Source organism: Dendrobates tinctorius, unplaced genomic scaffold (genome assembly GCF_039654945.1).
Source record: "Dendrobates tinctorius isolate UK_male_01 unplaced genomic scaffold, ASM3965494v1 ptg000143l, whole genome shotgun sequence".
Lineage (NCBI taxonomy): Eukaryota > Metazoa > Chordata > Amphibia > Anura > Dendrobatidae > Dendrobates > Dendrobates tinctorius.
The window spans coordinates 17,296,343-17,321,622 of NW_027361810.1; the positions used below are offsets into that span (position 1 = coordinate 17,296,343).

The following is a 25,280-nucleotide window of genomic DNA, read 5'->3' on the forward strand; positions in this document are numbered from 1 at the left end:
ATAGAAAAATGATTTTTGCATGTATATGGTCATCTTAAGTTAACCCCTTCACGACATGTGATGTCATTTGTCGTGTCCCTGCCTTTAATTCATGCTCACACTGATCCCGCTTCTTTCCCCGCACATGATGGCTGATTTGATCAGCCATCATGTGCCTTTAACAGTGCAGGATGAGTGGAGCTCCGTCCTCAGCTATCAACCTGTTAAATCCCACTGTCAATCTATCACAGCGGCACTTAACAAGCGACAGAGAGGGGCAGCTCGGCAGCTAACCTGTAGCTGGGGGTTCAGAGGAGATTGTCATTTTCTCAATACATTGTGCTATGTGCAGCACAAGTGATCATATAATCAGAGCTTCAAGTTCCCAAAGGGGACTAACAAATGCATTAAAAAAAAGTTTTTAAAAATATAAAAAAAATTTAAAAAAAATCCCTCAAAACTTTAAATCACCCCTCGTTTGCCCTATTAAAAATAAAATAATAAAATAACGAAAAATATACCTATTTGGCATTTTTGCATTCGTAAGAGTTCGATCTATCAAAATTTAAAGTAAATTAATAGGATCGGTAAATGGCATAACAAAAAAGAAATCAAGACTCATGAATTACGTTTCTATGGCCAACGCAACATTGCAATAAGAGGTGATCAAAACAACGTATGTACCCCAAAATAAGAATCAGTAAGCACAGCTGCTCAGGGTGCAAACAATAAGCCCTCACACAGCCACATAGCTCAAAAATTGAAAACAATATCGGTCTCGGAAAATGGTGACAAACTCAAACATTTTTTTTTTTTTACAAAGTTCTGAATTTGTTTTCACCACTTTAATGAAAATAACACTATATACATTTCGTATCTGCGTACACGTACCAATTTTAGGAATCATACTGCCGGGTCAGTTTTACCATATAGTGAATGTGGTAAATTAAAAAATTCAGAAAACAATTGTGGAATTGCACTTTTTTTTGAATTTCAAAGCACTAAGATTTTTTTTCCCATTTTCCAATACATGTGGTAGAATCAATGGTGAGTTTCAAAAAGTACAACTCGGCACGCAAAAAAAAAAAAACACCCTTCAAATGGCTATATTGATGGAAAAATAAAATGAAAAAAAAACACGAAAGTGCAAAGATGGAAAATCTCCATGTCATAAGGGGTTAATAAAATTGCACTAAATTTCAGTCTGCAATCTTCTTTCATTCATTTTCAGACCCCACGATATGCAGTGTGCAGCCTGACCAAAGTTCAGATTTTTCACTTGTGTGTTCTACTAAATAGTAAAGGCTGAGGGGTTCACTCACATTACTGTACAGTCATGGCCAAAGGTTTTGAGAATGACACAAATATTAATTTTTACAAAGTCTACTGCTTCATTTTTTCTAATGGCAATTTGCATATACTCCAGAATGTTATAGAGTGATCAGCTTAACAGCAATTACTTGCAAAGTCAATATTTGCCTAGAAAATTAACTTTATCCCCCAAAACACATTTCAACATCATTGCAGCCCTGCTTTAAAAGGACCAGCTAACATCGTTTCAGTGATTGCTCCATTAACACAGGTGTGGGTGTTGATGAGGACAGGGCTGGAGATCAATCTGTCATGATTAAGTAAGAATGACACCACGGGACACTTTAAAAGGAGGCTGGTGCTTGGCATCATTGTTTCTCTTCTGCTAACCATGGTTATCTCTAAAGAAACACGTGCAGTCATCATTGCACTGCACAAAAATGGCCTAACAGGGAAGAGTATCGCAGCTAGAAAGATTGCACCTCAGTCAACAATCTATCGCATCATCAAGAACTTCAAGGAGAGAGGTTCCCTTGTTGCCAAAAAGGCTCCAGGGCGCCCAAGAAAGACCAGCAAGTGCCAGGCCAGGACCGTCTCTTAAAAGTGTTTCAGCTGCGGGATCGGGCTACCAGCAGTGCAGAGCTTGCTCAGGAATGGCAGCAGGCAGGTGTGAGTGCATCTGCACGCACTGTGAGGCGGAGACTCTTGGAGCAAGGCCTGGTCTCAAGGAGGGCAGCAAAGAAGCCACTTCTCTCCAGAAAAAACATCATGGACAGACTGATATTCTGCAAGAGGTACAGGGAGTGGACTGCTGAGGACTTCGGTAAAGTCATTTTCTCTGATGAATCCCCTTTTCGATTGTTTGGGACATCTGGCAAACGGCTTATTCGGAGAAGACCAGGTGAGCGCTACCACCAGTCTTGTCTCATGCCAACTGTCAAGCATCCTGAAACCATTCATGTGTGGGGTGACTTCTCAGCCAAGGGAATGGGCTCTCTCTCAGTCTTGCCTAAAAACATAGCCATGAATAAAGAATGGTACCAGAATGTCCTCCAAGAGCAACTTCTCCCAACCGTCCAAGAGCAGTTTGGCGATCAACAATGCCTTTTTCAACATGATGGAGCACCTTGCCATAAAGCAAAGGTGATAACTAAATGGCTCAGGGAACAAAACATAGAGATTTTGGGACCATGGCCTGGAAACTCCCCAGATCTTAATCCCATTGAGAACTTGTGGTCAATCATCAAGAGACGGGTGGACAAACAAAAACCTTCAAATTCAGACAAAATAAAAACATTGATTTTGCAAGAATGTACTGCTATCAGTCAGGATTTGATCCAGAAGTTGATTGAGAGCATGCCAGGGAGAATTGCTGAGGTCCTGAAGAAGAAGGGTCAACACTGCAAATATTGACTTGCTGCATTAACTCATTCTAACTGTCAATATAACCATTTGTTACTCATAATATGATTGCAATTATATTTCTGTATGTGATAAAAACATCTGACAAACACACATAAAAACCAGAGGGCAGCAGATCATGTGAAAATATAATATTTGTGTCATTCTCAAAACTTTTGGCCATGACTGTATAACACGGCTCAGTGCTGTGCTATGTATTATCGATTAGCAGTCGGCCCAATGTTATACTATGATGCAGCTCGGATTTGCAGTCATTTTCTCATGCCTGTTTGGCCGATGAGGTCTGTGTGTCCCTCCCAGAAATATAGGCTGGATGTGAGGTCTGTGTGTCTCTCCCAGTAATATAGGCTGGATGTGAGGTCCGTGTGTCTCTCCCAGTTATATAGGCTGAACGTGAGGTCTGTGTGTCCCTCCTAGTAATATAGGCTGGATGGTGAGCTCTGTGTGTGTCCCTCCCACTAATATAGGTTTGATGTGAGGTCTGTGTGTCCCTCCCAGTAATATAGGCTAGATGTGAGGCCTGTGTGTCTCTTCCAGTAATATAGTCTGGATGTGAGGTCTGTGTGTCCCTCCCAGTAATATAGGCTGAATGTGATGTCTGTGTGTGCTTCCCAGTAATATATAGGCTGGATGTGAGGTCTGTGTGTCCCTCCCAGTAATATAGCCTGAATGTAATGTCTGTGTGTCCCTTCCAGTAATGTAGGCTGGATGTGTGATCTGTTTGCCCATCCCAGTAATATAGGCTGGATGTGAGGTCTGTGTGTCTCTCCCAATAATAAAGGCTGAATGTGAAGTCCGTGTGTCTCGCCCAGTAATAAAGGCTGGATGTGAAATCAGTAGGTCTCTCCCAGTAATATAGCCTGGATGTGAGGTCTGTGTGTCTCTCCCAGTAATACAGGCTGTTGTGAGGTCTGTGTGTCTCTCCCAGTAATACACGCTGATGTGAGGTCTGTGTGTCTCTGTGAATCAGCAATAGAGAAATAATAAAACATAACTTTTATTAATATATAAAAGCTACCAAAAGATAAAGTGCAATTAAAAAACACACTAAATCAATTGCCACAGACTATAACATGGAGTGTCTGTATATTTTTTACACACCAGATCACTCAGAGTATATACATGTGACTTTATTCCATGTCCAAAAGTAAAGAAACCTGGACAGACAAATATTACTAGATAAAAGACAATGTGAATAACAACCACAGTCTAATCATGAATGGTTACCTTATCAGAGGCATATACAGCCTCTATCTCATTTAGGTTTTAACAAGGAATTAACCCATTCATATCTAAGCAGGAGACATCAAAAAACAATAATCCATAAACACTCTGAGTAAAGGAAAGATCTCACCCATGCGTCTGGAAGATGCCCAAAATCAGATGTCCATCAGTCAGGTCAGGTCAGGAAACAAGGCATTACCCTAGTCAAACCCTGTAGGGGCTAGCTGACCTGACACCCATGACTCCCGCCCTAACAAGGGCAGTCCACATCTGACCCTCATACAATTAGCCCTACAATGTCCCTATGCATCCCAACGCATTTCGTCATTTGCTGACTCTTCAGGGGATCTATTTGTACAAATTGGACGCAAAACACAGTAACTAGGCTACCTCCCAGGTGACAATAGAGTGAGGCAGCCTGTAACAAGGGGCTAGATATAGCCTGCTAATCAGGATAAAAACACCCACCTGAAATTAGAACACACGCCTTGAAGCGCTACCTGTGATCAATGACGCTAAACGCCATAAACACAACGCCTACTCTATTCCTGGCGTGTGTATACGCCACGGTCCGGGCCGCCATACTTCCAGTTTACTCACTCAGCCCGAAACCAACATGGCAGTGGAACTTCCGGTCATGCGCAACTCTATCAAGATGAGACCGCTCTGCGGATACCGCGAAAATAATCGCGATACTCCGGGCACTGAAAAAACCCCATGCTCACATGTACACCCGCGATCAGACCTATTCCATTCCCGGTAATATACATACATATACATCGCGGTCTTCACTGCCAAACTTCCGGTTAATTTGATATGCCCAAATGCAACATGGCCGCGGAACTTCCGGTCATGTGTAAATCAATTAACACAGGACTCCTCCACCACTACCATGGAAACTATAACGATACTTGGAGTATTGGTACACCCTTATGTTCGCGCATGCGCCATAATCCAGGCCAACATGCTTACGGTCTGTAGCACATACCCAAAAGCATCAAGGCCCTGGAATCTCCGGTCATGCGCATATCTATTATTGACGGTATCATTTCTACATGTACTTACAGGAAGCCTACTGCTACAAATTCTCTTTTGAAGCGGGACAGTAGCCACCCGGTGCATTTAAAACGTGGTGTACCTAAAGGTCAATACCTTAGAATTCGCAGAAATTGTTCCACAGAGGAATCTTTTGAGAGGCAGGCGAAGGAACTTAGAGACAGATTTTTGGACAGAGGTTATCCCCTTGATGTTTTGAAACGGGCCTATAAAAATGCAAAAGGCAAAAATAGATTGGAACTCCTTAAACCCAGATCTAGAGTTGAGAATAAGGGTGAAATGAGGCTAATTACCACTTTTGACAATGGATCTAAAGATGTACGGGCCGTCCTTACTAAACATTGGCCTATTTTGCTGATGGATAAGGACATTGGAAGGGAACTTTCCACACAACCCTTAATTACATACAGAAAAGGCCGTTCATTAAAAGACCGTTTGGTCAATAGTCATTTCACCAGACCTTCTAATACCACTTGGCTGCCTGCGAATGTTAAAGGCTGTTATAGATGTGGCCATTGTGTTGTTTGTCCCCATATTGCCTCTGGTAGTGACTTTATCATTAATGTTACAGGACAACAATTTCAAATTAGAGAGTTTATTAACTGTAGCAGTAAAGGAGTGATTTATAAGGCCACTTGCCTGTGCGGCAAGGAATATGTGGGCAAAACCATTAGGGAGTTTAAACGTAGGGTGGGGGAACATATTGGGGATATTACCCATAAAAGAGATACACCCATTTCACGTCATATTAATCAATGTCAGGGTGGAAATATTAATTCCATCAATTTTCTGGGGATTGAGAGAGTAAAAAAACCACCAAGAGGTGGTAATTGGGACCGTATCATTCTGCAAAAGGAGACCAAATGGATTTTCTGTCTAGATACTATGACCCCTAGGGGGCTTAATGATCAACTTAATTACAGCTGCTATATTTAGGATGTACATATGTGTGAACGTTTATATCGAATTAACCAGAAGTTTGGCAGTGAAGACCGCGATGTATATGTATGTATATTACCGGGAATGGAATAGGTCTGATTGCGGTGTACATGTGAGCATGGGGTTTTATCAGTGCACGGAGTATCGCGATTATTTTTGCGGTATCCGCAGAGCGGTCTCATGTTGATAGAGTTGTGCATGACCGGAAGTTCCACTGCCATGTTGGTTTTGGGCTGAGTGAGTAAACCAGAAGTATGGCGGCCCGGACCGTGTGCAACTAGATCCCCTGAAGAGTCAGCAAACGACGAAACGCGTTGGGATGCATAGGGACATTGTAGGGCTAATTGCATGAGGGTCAGATGTGGACTGCCCTTGTTAGGGCGGGAGTCATGGGTGTCAGGTCAGCTAGCCCCTACAGGGTTTGACTAGGGTAATGCCTTGTTTCCTGACCTGACTCTGATGGACATCTGATTTTGGGCATCTTCCAGACGCATGGGTGAGATCTTTCCTTTACTCGGAGTGTTTATGGATTATTGTTTTTTGATGTCTCCTCCTTAGATATGAATGGGTTATTTCCTTGTTAAAACCTAAATGGGATAGATGCTGTATATGCCTCTGATAAGGTAACCATTCATGATTAGACTGTGGTTGTTATTCACATTGTCTTTTATCTAGTAATATTTGTCTGTCCAGGTTTCTTTACTTTTGGACATGGAATAAAGTCACATGTATATACTCTGAGTGATCTGGTGTGTAAAAAATATACAGACACTCCGTGTTATAGTCTGTGGCAATTGATTTAGTGTGTTTTTTAATTGCACTTTATCTTTTGGTAGCTTTTATATATTATTAAAAGTTATGTTTTATTATTTCTCTATTGCTGATTCACACTTCTATATTGTGAGAAATTATGGATTTTCATTCCACTAAGTGCTGTATTTCCGTCGTTGTGTCACTCCAGTAAAACAAAACTTGATGTGAAGTTTGTCTCTCCCAGTAATATAAGCTGGATGTCAGGTCTATGTCAATCCACAGTGCTTCTGTCTTCATTAGCTCATGCACTGTACCAGCACAGCTTCTATCCTGCATATATTTTCATTTTATGTACTGTCTTCCTTATCTACAGCCTGTTTTTCTTCTGTCCTCTCTGAGAATAAAGAAATTTAGAACTTTCTCATTTTTCCCACTGTGGAGATTTATGAATAACCCCCTCCCTGCTGCTCTCTCTAAGGCCGGGGTCACACTTGCGTGTGCAATGCGAGAAACTCGCACAAGTCTCTCGCATCAATACCCGGCACTGCTGCCGGCACTTGGGATCGGAGTGTGCGGCTGCATGTATTTCTATGCAGCCACACACTCCGGTCCCGAATGCCGGCGGCAGTGTCGGGTATTGATGTGAGAGACTCGTGCGAGTTTCTCGCATTGCACATGCAAGCGTGACCCCGGCCTAACACTGAGAAAAGGGAGAGTGCCAAAAGAGCAGACAGAACAAGGAGCAGGATATCAGAAGGATTTATAACATTGCTGTAGAGGACTCTGCTAAAAAGTTACAGACTGTGCAGCAGCAAAACAGCAGAAAGTTGATAATGAAGAGACTATTTCAAAAAGTTTTTTAACTTTGTATTTTAAAAGCAAATGAATAGGGATGAGCGAGTAGTGTAGGATTCGGACTCGCTGTACTCATTACTAGTACCTCCTAATTCTCGGGTACTCGTAACGAGTAGCGAGTCCTATGTAAGTCTATGGGAAATGCGAGTAATGGGCGGCGACTGTGCGAAGACTATGCCGGGCTGTGCTGGACTGTGCTAGCCTGTGCAGGACTGTGCTGGGCTGTGCAGGTACTGTGCGGGGACTGTAGCAGGCTGTGTGGGACTGTGCTGGGCTGTGCAGGTATTGTGGGGGGACTGTGCTGGGCTGTTCAGGTACTGTGCGGGACTGTGCAATGCAAGGCTGTGCAGGTACTGTGCGGGGACTGTGCTGTGCTGTGCGGGACTGTGCTGGCCTGTACGGGACTGTGCGGGACTGTGCTGGCCCGTGCAGGACTGTGCGGGACTGTGCTGGCCTGTACGGGACTGTGCTGGCCCGTGCAGGGACGGTGCGGGGACTGTGCTGGCCTGTGCAGGACTGTGCGGGACTGTGGTGGCCCGCACGGGACTGTGCTGGCCCGTGCAGGGACTGTGCGGGGACTGTGCTGGCCTGTGCGGGACTGTGCTGGGCTGTGCAGGTACTGTGCAGGGAGTGTGCCAGGCTGTGCGGGACTGTGCTGGCCTGTGCGGGGTCTGTAGCAGGCTGTGTGGGACTGTGCTGGGCTGTGCAGGTATTGTGGGGGGACTGTGCTGGGCTGTTCAGGTACTTTGCGGGACTGTGCAATGCAAGGCTGTGCAGGTACTGTGCGGGGACTGTGCTGGGCTGTGCAGGTACTGTGCAGGGAGTGTGCCGGGAGTGTGCCGGGCTGTGCGGGACTGTGCTGGCCTGTGCGGGGTCTGTAGCAGGCTGTGTGGGACTGTGCTGGGCTGTGCAGGTATTGTGGGGGGACTGTGCTGGGCTGTTCAGGTACTTTGCGGGACTGTGCAATGCAAGGCTGTGCAGGTACTGTGCGGGGACTGTGCTGGGCTGTGCAGGTACTGTGCAGGGAGTGTGCTGGGCTGTGCGGAGACTGTGCTGGGACTGTGCGGGCTGTGCTGAGTATTGCGAGGCAAGTAGTGAAACACTCGCCAGGATTCGAATACCGCAAGTACCACATTACTCGCCAAGTACCGAATCCTAACGAGTATACTCGCTCATCCCTACAAATGAACAATAAAAAAAATCTGTGCAAAAGTGTAAATAGCAGATAAAGTATACAGATCCCATGTAGATGTATTTCAGTAAAAATTATTTAGCAGAGCATTTTGCACCCAGTGTTACATTTTCATGGGTGATATAGAAATTCATTTCAAAGAGCATTTTCAGCAAGCTGTAAAAAATTGACGACATTCAATGGCCATCATTATTGATTGCTAAATATTGATTTTTTTCTGCATCACTTAATTATCCATTATAGGGTTTATGATTGGAGGGTTGTAATGCTTTCAGATATGTATACAAATTTCCACCTTTGCTAAGAAGTCCAATTTCTAACTATACAATTTTAAAAAAAAAAAATCAGGACACGACAGCCAAAGTCTCAACAACATGGTTCAAAACACAGCAAAGCCAGCAGCGGCCACGAACAGACACAAAATATAAACATAAACATCTCCCGGCAGAGTAATACAAAGTCATATTTTTCTTTGAAAAGCTCGTCATTTAGAATCATAGAATCATAGAATCATAGAATCGTAGAGTTGGAAGGGACCTCCTGGGCCATCTGGTCCAACCCCCTGCTCAAAGCAGGATTCGCTAAATCATCCCAGTCAGATGTCTGTCCAGCCTCTGTTTGAAGACTTCCATTGAAGGAGAACTCACCGCTTCTCGTGGCAGCCTGTTCCACTCATTGATCACTCTAACTGTCAAAAAGTTTTTTCTAATATCTAATCTGTGTCTCCTCCCATTCAGTTTCATCCCATTGCTTCTAGTCTTTCCTTGTGCAAATGAGAATAAAGTTGATCCTTCTACAATGTGACAGCCCTTTAGATATTTGTAGACAGCAATTAAGTCTCCTCTCAGTCTTCTCTTTTGCAAACTAAACATTCCCAAATCCTGCAACCTTTCCTCATAAGACAGGGTTTGCAGACCGGTCACCATTCTGGTCGCTCTTTTCTGAACTTGCTCCAGTTTGTTGATGTCTTTTTTAAAATGTGGTGCCCAAAACTGGACACAATATTCCAGATGAGGTCTGACCAAAGAGGAGTAGAGGGAAATAATGACTTCACGTGATCTAGACTGTATGCTTCTGTTAATACATCCTAGAACTGCATTTGCCTTTTTTGCTGCTGCATCACACTGTTGACTCATATTCAGTCTGTGATCTATTAGTATACCCAAGTCTTTTTCACATGTGCTGTCACTTAGCCCTATTCCTCCCATTCTATATATGCTTTTTTCATTTTTATTGCCCAGATGTAGTACTTTGCATTTCTCCCTGTTAAAAACCATTCTGTTAGTTACTGCCCACTTCTCCAGTTTATTTAAATCTTTTTGAATCCTCTCTCTCTCTTCTCTAGTATTAGCTATCCCTCCTAGCTTTGTGTCATCAGCAAATTTAATCAGTTTACCCTCAATTCCTTCATCTAAATCGTTGATAAAGATGTTGAACAATACAGGGCCCAGGACAGAGCCCTGTGGTACCCCACTTGAGACATTCTTCCAACTGGATGTGCAGCCATTTACGACCACTCTTTGGGTCCGATCACTAAGCCAGCTATGAATCCACCTAACAGTTGCCTTGTCCATTCCATACTTAGTCATTTTTTCAATAAGGATTGTATGAGAGACTTTGTCAAATGCTTTGCTGTAGTCAAGATATACTATATCTACAGCATTTCCTTGATCCACCCAATCAGTGATACCGTCATAGAAGGAAATTAAGTTAGTCTGACATGACTTGTTAGTTACAAACCCATGCTGACTCTGTTTGATCACTTCATTCTTATCCAGGTATTGACTTACATGTTGTTTAATAATTTGTTCAAAGATCTTTCCTGGTATAGAAGTCAGACTCACCGGCCTATAGTTGCCTGGGTCCACCTTCTTCCCCTTTTTGAAGATAGGAACAACATTTGCTCTTCTCCAGTCTTCTGGCACTTCTCCTGTTCTCCAAGAATTTTCAAAGATTATGGAGAGGGGTTCAAAAATTTCTTCTGCTATCTCCTTCAGTACTCTGGGGTGTAATTCATCTGGACCTGGAGACTTGAATTCATTTAGGTTAGCTAAGTGTTTCCTCACTATCTTTCTGTTTATAGATATCCTGGATTCTTCTATTCCCTTAATAGGACAGTGAATAATAGTTGGTGTTACATTTCCTTTCTGAGAGAAAACAGATGCAAAATAGGAATTTAAAAGTTCAGCCTTCTCAACATCCTGTCTTACCATTTCATCATTTTCATCCTGTAAAAATCCTATAGCATCTTTGACTTTTCTTTTACTTTTGACATATCCCCAAAATCCTTTATTATTGCTTTTGACATCTCTTGCAAGCCTCAATTCATTTTCAGCTTTAGCTAATCTGATTTGTGCCCTGCAGATTCTGCAGACAGCATTATATTCTTCTTTAGCTATGCCTCCCTCTTTCCATTTTATAAACATTTTTTTCTTCCTTTTTAGCATGTGCTTAAGTTCTGTGTTCACCCATCCTGGTTTCCTTAAATGCTTCCTATTCTTCCCTCTTTTCGGAATTGTTAACAACTGTGCTTTGAGAATTTCATTTTTCAAGATTTCCCATCCTTCCTGGACATTTTTGTCTTTAAGGATATCCAGCCATTGGATCCCTCCAATTATCTTTCTGAATCCCTTAAAATCTGCCTTTCTGAAATCTAACCTTGACGTCTGAGTCTTCACAGGTCTTCCGCCTCTAGTTATCCAAAATTCTAAAATAGCATGGTCGCTACCTCCTAGGGTTCCAGCCACTTTTACCTCCTCAACCATTTCCTCCCTGTTTATAAGGATTAGATCCAAGGTAGCAGTTCCCCTTGTTTTCTCCCCTACTTTTTGGAAGATAAAGTTGTCAGCAAGAGAGGATAAGAATTTCCTTGACCTGTTAGTTTTGCCTGAGAGAGATTCCCAACAAATGTCTGGATAGTTGAAATCTCCCATGACAACTATGTCATATTTTTTGGAGAACTTGGCCATTTGATGCATAAAGAGTTCATCCATATCTTCAGCTTGCACAGGCGGCCTGTAGTAAATGCCTACAATGGTGTCCTTTCCATTGTTCTGTCCTTGTATTCTTACCCAAACAGTTTCCACAGAACTCCCAGTCTCTGAAGCTTCAATCTCTGTGCAGATATATGCGTTTCTAACATACAATGCAACACCCCCTCCTCGTTTATCAAGTCTGTTTCTTGCAAATAAGTTGTATCCTTCTAGTCTTGTATTCCAATCATGTGTATCGTCCCACCAAGTTTCAGTGATTCCAATGACATCATATTTCTTTTCCTGTGTTAGTAGTTCCAATTCTCCTTGTTTGTTGCCCATGCTTTGTGCATTAGTATAGAAACATTTTAGTTTGTGATTGGTTTCTCTTTCTCCAATATTTTTATTAATTAGATTCTTTCGTCTTTGTTCTTCCTTTCCACTTCTATTAGCAGAGTTCTCAATAGCATTTGTCAGGTGTATGGCTTTTTCTGGTCTTTTGCTTCCCTTCCCATGTTGTTCTAGTTTAAAGCTCTCCTTACAAGTGTAGCAAGGCGACTTCCAAATACATGCTTTCCAGTCTTCGTAAGGTGCACCCCATCTCTAGCAAGTAGTCCATCGTATAAGTAGTTCACTCCGTGATTTAGACTGGAAGAAGTCAAATATCTGGATCCATAAAGGGGTTAACTAGAAGTGTAATCCCGCTTTTCCAGAAACAATAGCACATTGGTCCCTGTGTTGTAATATTGCACTTGATCCCATTGCATCTAAGCAAGTAAAGCCAAAATAACAGACAAATTAGACCCCCGTAGGACCCCACGTGATCGGCTGCTGGGGAATCGATTAGTGCACTAACAAGGAAGGTAAAGAGTTAACAATCACTAACGTCAGCAGATAATTGAACTTTTTGTAGAACCTTTCTAGGTAATAGGGGATTTTCCAAATTGGAAGGAAAAGATCCAAAATTGCCCAGAAAGAATAAGTCCAACGCAGTCCAACCCTCCAGCAATGCAAATTGAACTTGTCACCCACCTGGATGACTAGCTTTATCTTGTTCTTGACTTGTAAGGAAGCTAAACACATAAGATTCACATCCTCCCTTACCTTTCTTTTTGGTTGTAACAGGTTCTAGGGTGAATGGTGCAAGATTACCAGTTTTTTACAAAAATGATTTTTTGATGCTCTGTCCAGAGATGTTTATGCCAATATGTATAAATTGTGGCCACCCAGTGGTTATGATGTGCATTGCAGCTTGTGCAGGTTATTATCGCTACTAAGTTGCGATAATATATTTATTTTGCAGAAATGTGAACATGGATGCATCTGTAATAACATGAGCAAGAGGAAGAGGAACCAAGTATTGTAACTAGAATGTAAAATGCCAACAGGAATGTTATAGACATAAGGATTTGGGGGTTTTTGTGCTTTTTTTTTGCTTTTTTTTAAGAAAAGAAAGGTCTTTAGAACGCCTTGTGTGACCTTAGCCTTAGTATGGACATCAAAGGATAATTCTATTTTAGAGCACTACGCATACGGAGAACAATCATATGATCTCCTAGGACAATGGAATGATAAACAATAAAGCTAGGGAGCCATATTTCTTCTCCGGGCTCACACCTTGGAGTAACGTAATATCATGCATGACCATATGTCCACAACTTTGATTTTACATCTCCTGTGTTACTGATAGAAACTTACAGGGATCGGCTCATGCAGACCATCCAGAGGATGGAAAATCTGCCGCTTGGATGTTGGGGAAGTTAAAGTCTAAACATTGTAGTTGGAGTTCTTTAAGCTCTTTTATAGACTCGTAGACTCAATACGAATTTTTTTTTTGTTGCGATGAATATTCATACAAACAATATAATCAGCTTAACACATTTCCTTTTTTTCCCGCATTACAAATCTGGCATGCATTACTTTCACGTGAGCTATGAATATTAAGTGCTTCGATTTGCATTTTTATGAATAAAAATTGCTGAAACTGACTTGTGAAGTATATGGGAATACTGGAAGCCGAGATCTGGGAGTAAAAGCTGAACTCAGCCAGTGTTCTGCCAATTTCACTGATGCGCCAATTAATAGCCTCTCAATAGTATGTACAAAGGGAATGATGATATTGTCGGGATTCATTTCCATTTTTTAGAGCACGTCTATTAGAAGGTTATTCATTTTTACATTTTGTAATTAATGTCTGAATATATTATAATATATGAAGAAAGGCTTGAAATGTAAAGATGGCTAATCTGCAATGTCGTGTTTACCAGTATATCATAATTTATTAGGTATGGAAACAGAAAATTGTGCAACCTGTCCTGAAAGGGATGTTCAAAAACAGCATATCGATGATCAATCCTTAAGATATCAGATTGGTGGGACCAGAAACCCACCACCCTCACTAACCAGCTGTTAACAGGTCCCACAGCCAACTGGTCCCATAGCTGCATACATTGAGCTACGCTGCAGTACCGAGAAAAGCCACTACTTGGTGCAATGAGCTGTGATGTCCTGACTTCTTACACTGTCAACTTCCAGATTCTTCCAAGGAGATGTCATTATTTTAGTCCTGGACAGCTCCTTTAACCACTTAATGACCTATGATGTATAGATATAGCGTACTGTAAGTCGTGCCTCTCCCTATGATGCGGGCTCAGGCGCTGAGCCTGCATCTTTCCCTGATTTGATCAGCTGTCATGTGCCCCTAACAGCAGTGGGTGGAACATTTTAAATGCCGCCGTCAATCACTGACAGACCACACCCATTGAAGCTCCTATTTCATGATCGGGTGGCGCCGATAGGTTGGCATGACAGCCAGGGGGTCTGCAGAAGACTCCCACGCTTGTCATTGCAGATCTCCTATTAGTATTTCCAGCTTTCATAGGAGATGATGATTTCTGCTTTAGAAAGCAAAGGTTGCAGCCCTGCTATGCGTGGCACAAGTGATCGGATGATCGCAGCTTCAATTCTCCTGAAGTAAAAATTAAAAAAAAATATATTTACATTTTTTTAAAAATATAAAAGTTCAAATCACCCCTGTTTTGACAAATTCAAAATAAAACAATAAAAAAATTAAAAAATACACATATTTGGCATCCCGATTTATCGAAATATACACTAAATTAACCCGATCAGTAAACGGTGTTAGCCAAAATAGCAGTGATATAAAGGTTGGCTAGACGCACAAAAAATAAGCCCTCCCCCTGCCCCAGATCCTGAAAAAATGGAAAAGATACAAGTCTTGGAAAATGGTGCCATTTTTTAAAAAAGAAAACCTATACATGTTTGTCATCTGCAAACTCGTAATGACTTCAAGAATCATAATGGCAGGTCAGTTTTAGCATTTAGTGAACATGGTAAACAAGAAACCCAGAAAACAGTTGTGGAATTGCACTTTTTTTGCAATTTCACCACATTTGGAATTTTTTTCCACATTTTCCAGTACACTATATGGTAAAATCAATGGCGTTGCTCTAAGTACAACTCGGCGTGCAAAAAGCAAGACCTCACATGGCCATATTGATGGAAAAATAAAAAAAGTTATGACTCTCGGAAGAAGAAGAGGAGCAAAAAATGAAAACGCAAAAAAAAAAATGGAAAAACACCTATACACCTTAGTCACCTATCTCTGTAGACTCTCCATGGAAAAGAAGACTAAGTCTTCAACATACACAATCCTTCATGCCCCTAACATCATCTACCCAGAAATAGTGGATTTCCATACCCATTAAATGATCAGCTTGTCCTGGCAAAATCAGTGAATTATTCGGACATCAATCTTGGGTAGGGTCGTCTTTAAAGTAAAAGGTCTTAGTAGTCCTAATAGAGTATATCCGGTCTATCCACATGACTGGCTGGGTTCATGGTACTGTGCCCAATGGCTCTGTGTTTATGACCTGTATGTTCGTTGACACCATTGAAAGTAAGGAGTCTGCGTATGAAATTATAAAAAGTTGTGGAACACTTTTTACATGACCTTTTATGCCAATGTCTATTGACTAGCAATGCTTCGAGGGGAGAATGCCAAAATGGACAATATACGATGGAACATAATTCTGTTATCTTTACCGTAATCCAGGAAGGAGATTTTTGAGCAGTATATTTAAAGAAATACGCTCTTTAATATTATTTTTAAAACTATGTATCACTATTTAGTCCAATTAGTTTATTTTTTAATACTTTTTACGCTTTTGTGGTGATTTTGTTTATTCAATAGTCAAAGATATGGTACACTGTGAATATAGTAAAACCCTAGGGACGCTATGGTCGGAGATTGATTGCGGTTTTGCTAGTATTAGGTTATTTTTCTCTGAATAGTATAATATTTTAAAGATATTGTGCATTTACACATAGAAATCTTCAGCATGCTAATCCAACATCCTTGGAAGATTTTCAAAATCACTTTGGTTTAAATCTAGAACACCACAGATACAATGATGTAGCATATCCCATATGTTTGTCAAATATCTTTCCGTATGACCAAAAGGCCAACAAATGCTCATCACAAAGATTGAGATTTTAGCCCATTTCGATGTCGTCTTCTAATACAAGAGATAGAAGTTTGCCACTAAGACTTTCTTCTAGTTGTGGACTTACTTGCACATGACGTCATAGATGTTCTTATCTATGATACAGAATCCTCCGTGACACCGTTGACATTTGTCGACTTCACATCTCGAGCCTTCATATCTTATGGGACACACACATTCCACCCGGCCATCGTCGGAGATTGTGCAAGATTCAGAATTTACACAGTAGTGGTGGCAAACATCTACGGTGAAACATAGAATCAGTCAAGAACAACAACATAATGAGAAGACAAATTTTACAAATTGAGTATCATAATCAAGCCTAAAAATCTCCTGTAGGTTATTAACTTGTGTTTTTTTGTTTTTGTTTTGGCCTTCAAGGTTTGGGCGTCAGAACCCTATGATCTCTCCTTATCTTATATCAGGTAATTTATTTTGATTTTAGCTTGAAAGGGGTTGGCCACTACTTTTTAGGATGAGGTTACACCCCGTATCCTAACCTATCAGCTGTTACTGGTGCCAGATGGAAGTTTTTGGATGCTGCTGGAACAAAGCAGCTCCATCATTTCCATATTAGTCGCGGCTAGGTATTTCCGATTCAGCACCCATTGATTTCAGTAGGAGTTTCATCTGCAGTACCAAGGCATAGTCACTATTGTTTTGATTGAGCTTCCGTGTTTTGGCAGCTTCCGAAAACTTCTGTTTTGCATCAGTAACATAGCCCTCTGAGGAAGCCAATGTGAAACATGTGTTAGGGCTTTGCGTCGTGGCACCTTAAGCATCAGACAATGGGTAAGAACCTGGAGGGCATGGGATGTTTCTAGTTCTTTGGGAAAATGATAAGTATCAGTTGGTCCAAGGGCCCATTACAATCTGGATAATTGTCCATTAGACTCAGGGGAGAAAAAGGATTTGTTTGGACCCAAAATCCCACAAAAACACAAATCTGACCCTAAAGTTATGGCACACAACTAGTGTTTAATATAATTACAATTTTTGACATTTCCATTAAGTTTATACATTTTTTTAATTTTTATTTTTTCTTATTCTCTACGCATTTTTTGTCTTGAACAGAGATTTTATCTCTTACACCTTCATACTTTTCTGTTCAATAAAATTTTATTTATTGGATGAATTACGGAGCATTATTTTATGGCCAAGTTTTTACGGCTCTAGTAAAAGAATAATAAATTAAAAAGCTGTTACCTAACGCTCCTGATAATGATGGAAATGGCATAAAATATTTAGCCCTCTTCAAAGCTATACTTTAATTCGGTAGTGGGTGGCAGGCCGTGAAGTTATTATGAAGTGATTACTATTTGTGATGGAAGCTATGATTATGAAGAAAATTAGCAGTTTTCCAAAGATTTCACAATTGAATATTAATCCTGAATATACTCAAGTTGAGTATAAAAGCTCCGATTGTTCCCTTCCTATGCCATAAACACAATGAGAAAGGAGTAAAATATATCAAAAGTAAATGCCTTCTCTCCTGGTGAGCTTTCTTTGTGAGCTAAATCACAGTCTCATAGCTTCTTTGGAAGGCGAACTGGTTGGAGAAGAAGGAGATATGCATAAAGCACCATAATTCTCTATCATATAAGCTTTTTACAGCATAAGAAAAGTAAAGCCTGTTTTTCCTTCACAGTTGAGCTGTGAAAAAAAGGGTTAAACAACCATGTGATGCCTCAATTTTTTCTCAGACAGCACTCTGGCCCACAGAATTTCATTGATCCCTTCAGACATCAGTTTTAAAAATTGATCCATATCTCCAGTCCATGAGACTCAGAGCACGTCCTCTACTGATCCACTGTATGGATCCGAATCGGCAATTATACATTATAGGGATCCATGTAACACTAATAAGAGATGGAAGCCAAACTTTTTAGTTCATAATTTTTCAGATAGGAAAAAAAAAATGATCCAGCTCAAGACGGAGGCAGCTGCAAAGCTTTATTGGACAACTTTAAAATTCTATATTGTTCTTTAAAAAATATGCATAGCAAACATCAGGCACACCAGTGCGGATGATCAACGCGTTTCAACTAAAAAGTCTTACTCGTGATCATGAGTAAGACTTTTTAGTTGAAACGCGTTGATCGTCCTCACTGGTGTGCCTGGTGTTTTGTTTGAGCTGGATCTTTTTTTCTTGTCCCTATCTGATGTGGGTGCTCACCATGATCATAATTTTTCAGCGTTCCATCCGTGTTTCATGTTTTTTCACTCAAGAGTATGAAAAATTGCCCAATTGATGAGGTGACCCCCTGTAAAGACAGCGGGGTTCCACTCTTAAGCGGGTTCAGGGAGACTCCAGTCCCCAAGCAGGGATGTGTCACAGTTACCAGGAGTGGCGGTTGGTAGGCCACATGCATGCCCTGGGGCTGGGCGAAGAGCTTCTCGGTTGGCAGGGAGCAGGCCCCAACTACCCACTGCAGCGGGGTGATGGCGGCTGCGGGCGGTGATGGACAGGCCGCAGCCGCGGACTGAAGCAGGGCCGCAGCATCCGCGGGCGGCAGCGGGCAGGCCACAACCGCGGGCTGGAGTGAAGCGGCAGCGGCCGCGAGAGGCAGCGGACAGGCTGCAACAGGCTGGAGCACAGCGGCAACGGCCGCGGACGACCGTGGGCAGGTCGTGACCCCGGATTGGAGTGAAGCGGTAGTCTCTGGTCGGTAAGCTCGGCGCCTCCTCCCCGAAGGCCACTGTAAATCTCCCCTCTGTTGCTGGTCTCCTCTCCGGTCACTGTTTGTCGCTCTGACTCTCTCACTCCCCCACAGTCTCTTGTTCAGTGTCTGCCGTTCTGCCAACTGACTCCCTTGTGCGCTCCATGCCCCTTTTTTACTCGCCCCTCCTCTTGCTGTCCTGTCACTCTCAGCCATCCACCTTCCTCCTCCGTTCCCCTGGTACAGTTCCCTTAGGAACTTAGATGGCGGTCCCCTTGGTTCCGGCCCGGACACTCTGCGAGGGCCCTCCTCCATACATCACTACAAGAACACAGGGCGGTTCTCCATCAAGGAATTCAGAAAGAATCTGACATGGTCAAACCATCAGACAGTCCCATTACACAAAGGACAAGAGCCAACTCCACTGAATGTCCCGGGATGCTGGCATCATCTGGCCCAACAGAGGACTCTGCATAGCGAGTGCTGATAAACTGCGCTAAAAAAAGTTATGGCTTTTGGGGAGAAGGGACTGAAAGAGTAAAAGTGTAAAAATAAAAAATGTCCTGGTCCTTAAAGTGAATTTGTCAGCTAGGTTTCACTCCCCCAACTATTTATAAGTGAGAAACAACTTTAAAAGACAAGTTCAGCAATACCTTTCCATGGCCAATCCATTCCTCCGTTACTTAGAAATTAGCATTATAACTGATATGCAAAATGAGGCTGAAGAGCTACTGTAGATCTGAAGTCTGTCACTCCAGCTCTATTCCCCGCTCAGTGCTGCCTCTTCCTGCTTGACTGACAAGTCATTTGCCTGTCAAACAGCACAGAGGCTGTTAGTCAAGTGGGAGGAGGAAGCGACACTGGGTGGGGAATAGAGATGGAGTCACAGAGGCTTTAAAACTATTTAGTGTCATTTGCATATCAAGACAATCACTGATTTCTCAGCAATGAAGGAACAGACTGGCCATGTAAAGATGTTGTTGGACTTGTCATTATACAGTAAGAGCTACATGCACATATAAATAGTTTAGAAGTTAAATCCTACTTACGGATTCCATTTAAGGGGCTAAAGCCTAATGTGAGTAGATGGTGTCGTAAGGAAACTTACGATATTGACATCTGTCTCCGGTATATTCAGCAAGGCAGCGACATAGGGGTTGATTTCCAGGCGATACACTACATGTGCCTCCGTTTTGACATATGTTGTCACAGACCTTTTTACCGCAGTTCGGACCGGTGTAACCAAGTGCGCAGTTGCAGGTTGGTTTTCCTATTAAAGAACAAATGATATTATTATCATACAATTAAAACTTGAACAACCATTCACAATTGCACCTCCATATTTCACCGGGATCCAGTCGTAACACCCTACAATAAGGTTATGTTTATTACCATAGCCCATTTATTCCATTCATTGCGCTATGTATGCGCGTCGCCTACTCAGATGTCCCGCTGTGATATCCTTCTATATTCTTCTATATGGTAAGATGGTAAGATATATAAGTATTGTGACCTTTCTCCGATGATATTAACTCTGGAGAAAATGTTCTTCGACTAAATGCAGATGATAGATTCACATATTTGATTATCTGGGTCAGTGGCAAATCAACTATCTGTAAAAATATAATAGACCCAATTGTTCAAGGAGAAAGATAAAAGCCAATTTCATGCCATAAAAACTTAAAGCTGTAATACAGTATTACTTGAAAGTTTGTGAACCCTTCAGAGCTTTTCGGATTTCTGCATAAATTCGACCTAAAACCACATCAGTTTCTCACACCAGTGCTAAATAAAAATAGATAAAGAGAACTAAATCGAACAAATGAGTCAAAATATTAGATTTTGCAAATTTTTTTTTTAAGTAAAATGATCCATTATCACATGTTTGTAAGTGACAAAAATATGTGAATCTTTACCGTTAGCAGATAATCTGGAGGAGAAAAAAATTAAAGGCAGGTGTTTTTAATCAATGGTATGACATAGGCTGGAAAAAGCTGCAAAACCATATTTAAAGAATTTGGACTCCACCAATCCACAGAAAGATTGTGTACAAATGGTGAAAATTGAAGATCGTTATTAAATTCCCAAAGAGTGCCAGCTCAACAAAGTTCATTCAAGAGTACGGCATATATAAGACCACAAGGTTACAAAGGAACCCAAGATTTTCTCCAAGCGACTAAAGGCCTCTTTTACATTAAAGGGAACCTGTCAAGTCAGATAGCACTATTAACCTACAGTTATGGGGTTAATAGCGTTAGGAAGGTACCCAGCCACCATACTTAAAGGGGCTGTCCAGTTCAAATCGATAAGTCTGAAGTCACTCTGTGTGACTGCAGACTTATTAATATCTCCCACGAACACACTGTATGCTGTGAGGATTTGCCAGTTTCTGAGCTGGGATCGGAGGGTATGTATGCGTGTACTCCCGGCCGCAGTCTATCCAGTGGGCAGTGCTTCACTCCATACACTTGTACTGAGTGAGGCCGCACCCGACTAGTGAGGCGGCCATCCAGACGGCATGGCCGACTAGAGGACATGGCCCCACTGCATGCAAGTGTATGGAGCAAGGCCGCACCGATTGAACGGGCTAAGGCCAGGGGTATGTATAACACATGCAAACCCTCCAGTCTCAGCTCAGAAGCCGGCGAATCCTAGCAGTGCACAGTACATGCGCTAGGGGATTCATAAGTCTGCAGTCACACAGACTGACTGCAGACTTATCATTTTGGACCAGACAACCCCTTTAAAATAAGTCTTCAAGGAGAAAATCAACTCTATGCTTCCTGAGGGGCCCAAGCTTTCAGTCGTAAAGGCATTACTATAGTTCGGTATTGTCAAGGTTTGATCTTGCTATGCAGCATTTGGGCTAGGAAGGGCAATAATGGAGTAATGAATTCTAAATTATGCGGGAAAATTCCAATGGAAAATGTCAGGACAAGAGAATACAGTATGTGTTGTGCAGAAAGAGAAAGATCCAAAGCCACAATTCATTCCACAAAATAATTGCTCTGAAGAATAAAGGGAAAGTTTGGGAATGATGAAGTCCAAGTTTTGACCTTAATTTTATAGAAATGTTGTAAAAGGACCTAAAGCAAACAGTTCTTGGGGGAAAACCCACCAGGTGAATCTGTTTTGGAGGCTGGAATCCGCTTAAATTAAATACAAAAAAATTGCAAAATCTTATATTTTTCACAAATTTGTTTTGTTTCCTTTATCTACTTTTAGTACTTGTCATGCTAGCGCCTTGGCAGATTGGCGCGAGTGATGGGGGTTGTGGACCCACTGTGCCACAAACCAGACTACCCTGGAAGGGGCATAACTAATGCAGCTACCTTGGTGTTCACTGGAGCCTCTGATGGTGAGGTTAGGCTTGTGCGGCAGGTATCTGTCAGGTGCCACTCCAGGGTGGTGTCTGGTTGTGGCTGCTGATCCCACTGGGAACAGGACGCTAGGACACGTGTGGGCAACAGGCACAACTGGCAGACAGGCAGGTGAGCACGGCAGGCACGGCTGGTACTCTGGCAGATGGGCATGACTGAGACGCTGGCAGACGGGCATGGCTGAGACACTGGCAGGCGGGCACGGCTGAGACGCTGGCAGGCAGGCACGGCTAAGACACTGGCAGGTGGGCACGGCTGAGACACAGGGAAACGGACAGGAAGAAGTGGTGTATGGAATAGGTAGAGACCTGTTCACACAGGAGGTGCAGGTACTGGTACTGGCAGGGAGGAGTGATGGGTATGAAGGAACAGGTTTGGACCTGTTCACACTGGAGAAGAATCGCAAGACTGCGGAGAGGAGCTGCAGTTGGCAGCAAGAGGTTCAGCAGCAGCAGAAGCAGAACAAAGCAGAACAAAGCAGAATCGCAGTAGTACAGAGCACTGGCAGAGCCGCAAGGGTGCAGAGCACAAGCAGAGCCGCAAGGGTACGGAGCACAAGCAGAGCCACAAGATTGCGGAGCACAGGCAGAGCCGCAAGAGTGCGGAGCAGGCAAAACCGCAAGAGTGCGGAGCACAAGCTGTCAGAGAGGACACAAGTACAGATACAGCAGGGAAAGGCGCCACAGACAAGGAGATTGACAGACAGAGGTAGGACCGAGTTAAGAAGGTAATGGAACAAAACAAGGTACAAGAACACAGACACAGAGGCCCAGATATACTGCCTCCTGGAGGGCAGATGGACAGGTACAAGGCAAGACTAGGAACATGGACACAGAGACCAGGATATTGATTCTCCTGGAGGCCAGAAGGACAGGTACAAGATACAGGACTAGGAATCAAGCCTCCAGAGAAGGTGAAACACAGGGCAGGACCTGGCAACTTAGTAGCAAGACACTAATTGCGTAAAGGAGTTGCTCGGGCAGCTTCCACCGGGTGCAGCTGCCCTAAATACTAGAGGCCTCTTGGTAATTGGCCAGGGGCACATTAGGCAGGGGAACACTGATTCCATAAGAACCAGAGAGTGCCGACACCGCCCCCCTATACACAGCCAGGAAGCATGCAGAGAGCAGGCAGGAAGCAAGAGGCACACATCATGGAGCCGGCAGCAGACAGAACTTACAGCATTGCCCGGAGCAGTGAGCAAGTTGGTGTGTAGGGGATGGGAGGCCATGCATTGATGCCGGCAGGGTTGTTACAGTACTTGTGTGAACATATGATGTAGCTCTAGATGAAATGTAAGCAAAAATAGGGACAATTCTGGTGTTCCAAAATTCTATGGAGAAGGGAGGAAAGAGAGGCAGACAGATATTCCTGAAACAGGAATAACTCCTTAAATCAGTATAGAACTGGTAATGGAAAACGCCTCCTTTGGAAACAAAAACTGTGGTAATGGGAATTACCCTTTTTTGCTGATTTTAGCATCTGTTCCTGCATTGATTCAGTTTCTACTGCGGTTCCCAGTCCTTTATTAATAATTATGTAACAATATCTTTTGTAATGTTAGTGATTTTTTTAAATGATTAACTTATTACAGTCCTATATAATTAAGAGAGAAAAAAAAGGCCATTTTTTTTCATTCTGATTCTGCAGGGGTAAAAACTCATTCCGCAAACTGTAATAACGTTACCGCTCATTACTGATGAAATCTTATTAATTTGGTTTGCTCAAGAACTTTCTTGACTAAATCTAAAGTTTTAATTATATCTCTCAGAAGTGTGCATTTAATTAACTGATGACATTTCCTGGTTCAATTATTGTGGTTCAATACAACTGTCATAAACTTATAAATTTTAATTAAAGCTGCCCCAAACCGATGGCGAGGAATTCGCCAAAGGTCTTCATGGAGAACATAGCGACAATATGTGCCTTGCCACTGGGATTTGCAGAGCAGTTTAACATTTGTGCGGGTGTAAAAAAGCTAATAAAGCCGGTAATATTGGACTCAAATTTAATGATATCATAGCAAGAAAATTAGGGAACTTACATCCTATTACTGGATAAGGAGGATGACGGACTTAAATAAAATTCGATATATATTAAAAAGTCAATGCTTACAAGAAAGTAAGGCTAGTCAACAAATCTAAACTTCCAGACAAAAACAGGGGTATAACTACGGCTCTGCGGGGGCCGTCCTAGTGTCCAAAGGAACAGCACTAGAACAAGAGAAGGATTATTAAACCCCAGAAATCATTTGTAGGGTCCACCATCCATCTGTGCAGGGAAAATGTGTATGTCCATCTTTAGCTATAATGAGTTTTTGTGAATAAACTGAAAATATATGTAAAGTACAGGCAACTTCCGATTGCCCCTTCTGGAACTAAAAATGAGTGAATCTCCAAAAATTAATTAAAATAAAAAATGGTCCCAAAAAGACGTTAATTATGCACTTTCCATACCCCAAAGTGTATTAAACACTTATGTTCAACTGTCCTAAGCCTGACATTGGCCTATCCTATCACCACAGCTTTCTTTCATCATAAATCGAATTTCCCAGGTGAAGTTGAGCCGAAACTTCTGAATTCAATTTGCTCCTCACTAGTCAAGATGTCAACAAACATTAATATGTGAGTATGTTTAGCTTTGAACAGGTTTCATTAAGGACTTCCATTTTCCCTCACTAACACATTATCGCGACACGCCAGCATGATTATCGACAGGCTGCAATTCAAAGCACAGCCACTTGGTGGCAACATATAGATACATATAGCATAAACAATAAAGATGAGTAAATCATTTGAAATTTCCACAAACACTTAATTTGGACCAAATCAATCAGTTACATCATGGCAAAGCCATTAATTTCCTTGAATTCATGAGTGTAACACTCTGGGTTGTTTTGGTTCTATATTGGGCATATTTTAAGGTCTTTAGCTCAAACATAACATTTGTAATGTCTAAGTAACCTCAGCAAAAATGGCTCTGGATAAACAGATGATAGTTGTTTTTCAATG

General features: G+C 42.1%; 1 protein-coding gene across 1 annotated transcript in view; it reads right to left on the reverse strand.

Annotated features, from left to right (window-relative positions):
• The window catches only part of LRP1B (LDL receptor related protein 1B), a 1,871,059-nt gene that overhangs the window by 35,195 nt on the left and 1,810,584 nt on the right, over nt 1-25,280 (reverse strand). The window contains exons 84-85 of the mRNA XM_073545568.1: nt 19,998-20,159; nt 16,297-16,471 (exon numbers count right to left, since the gene is read on the reverse strand). Coding sequence (XP_073401669.1) covers nt 16,297-16,471; nt 19,998-20,159 — 337 coding nt within the window. The remainder of the gene's footprint in view (nt 1-16,296; nt 16,472-19,997; nt 20,160-25,280) is intronic.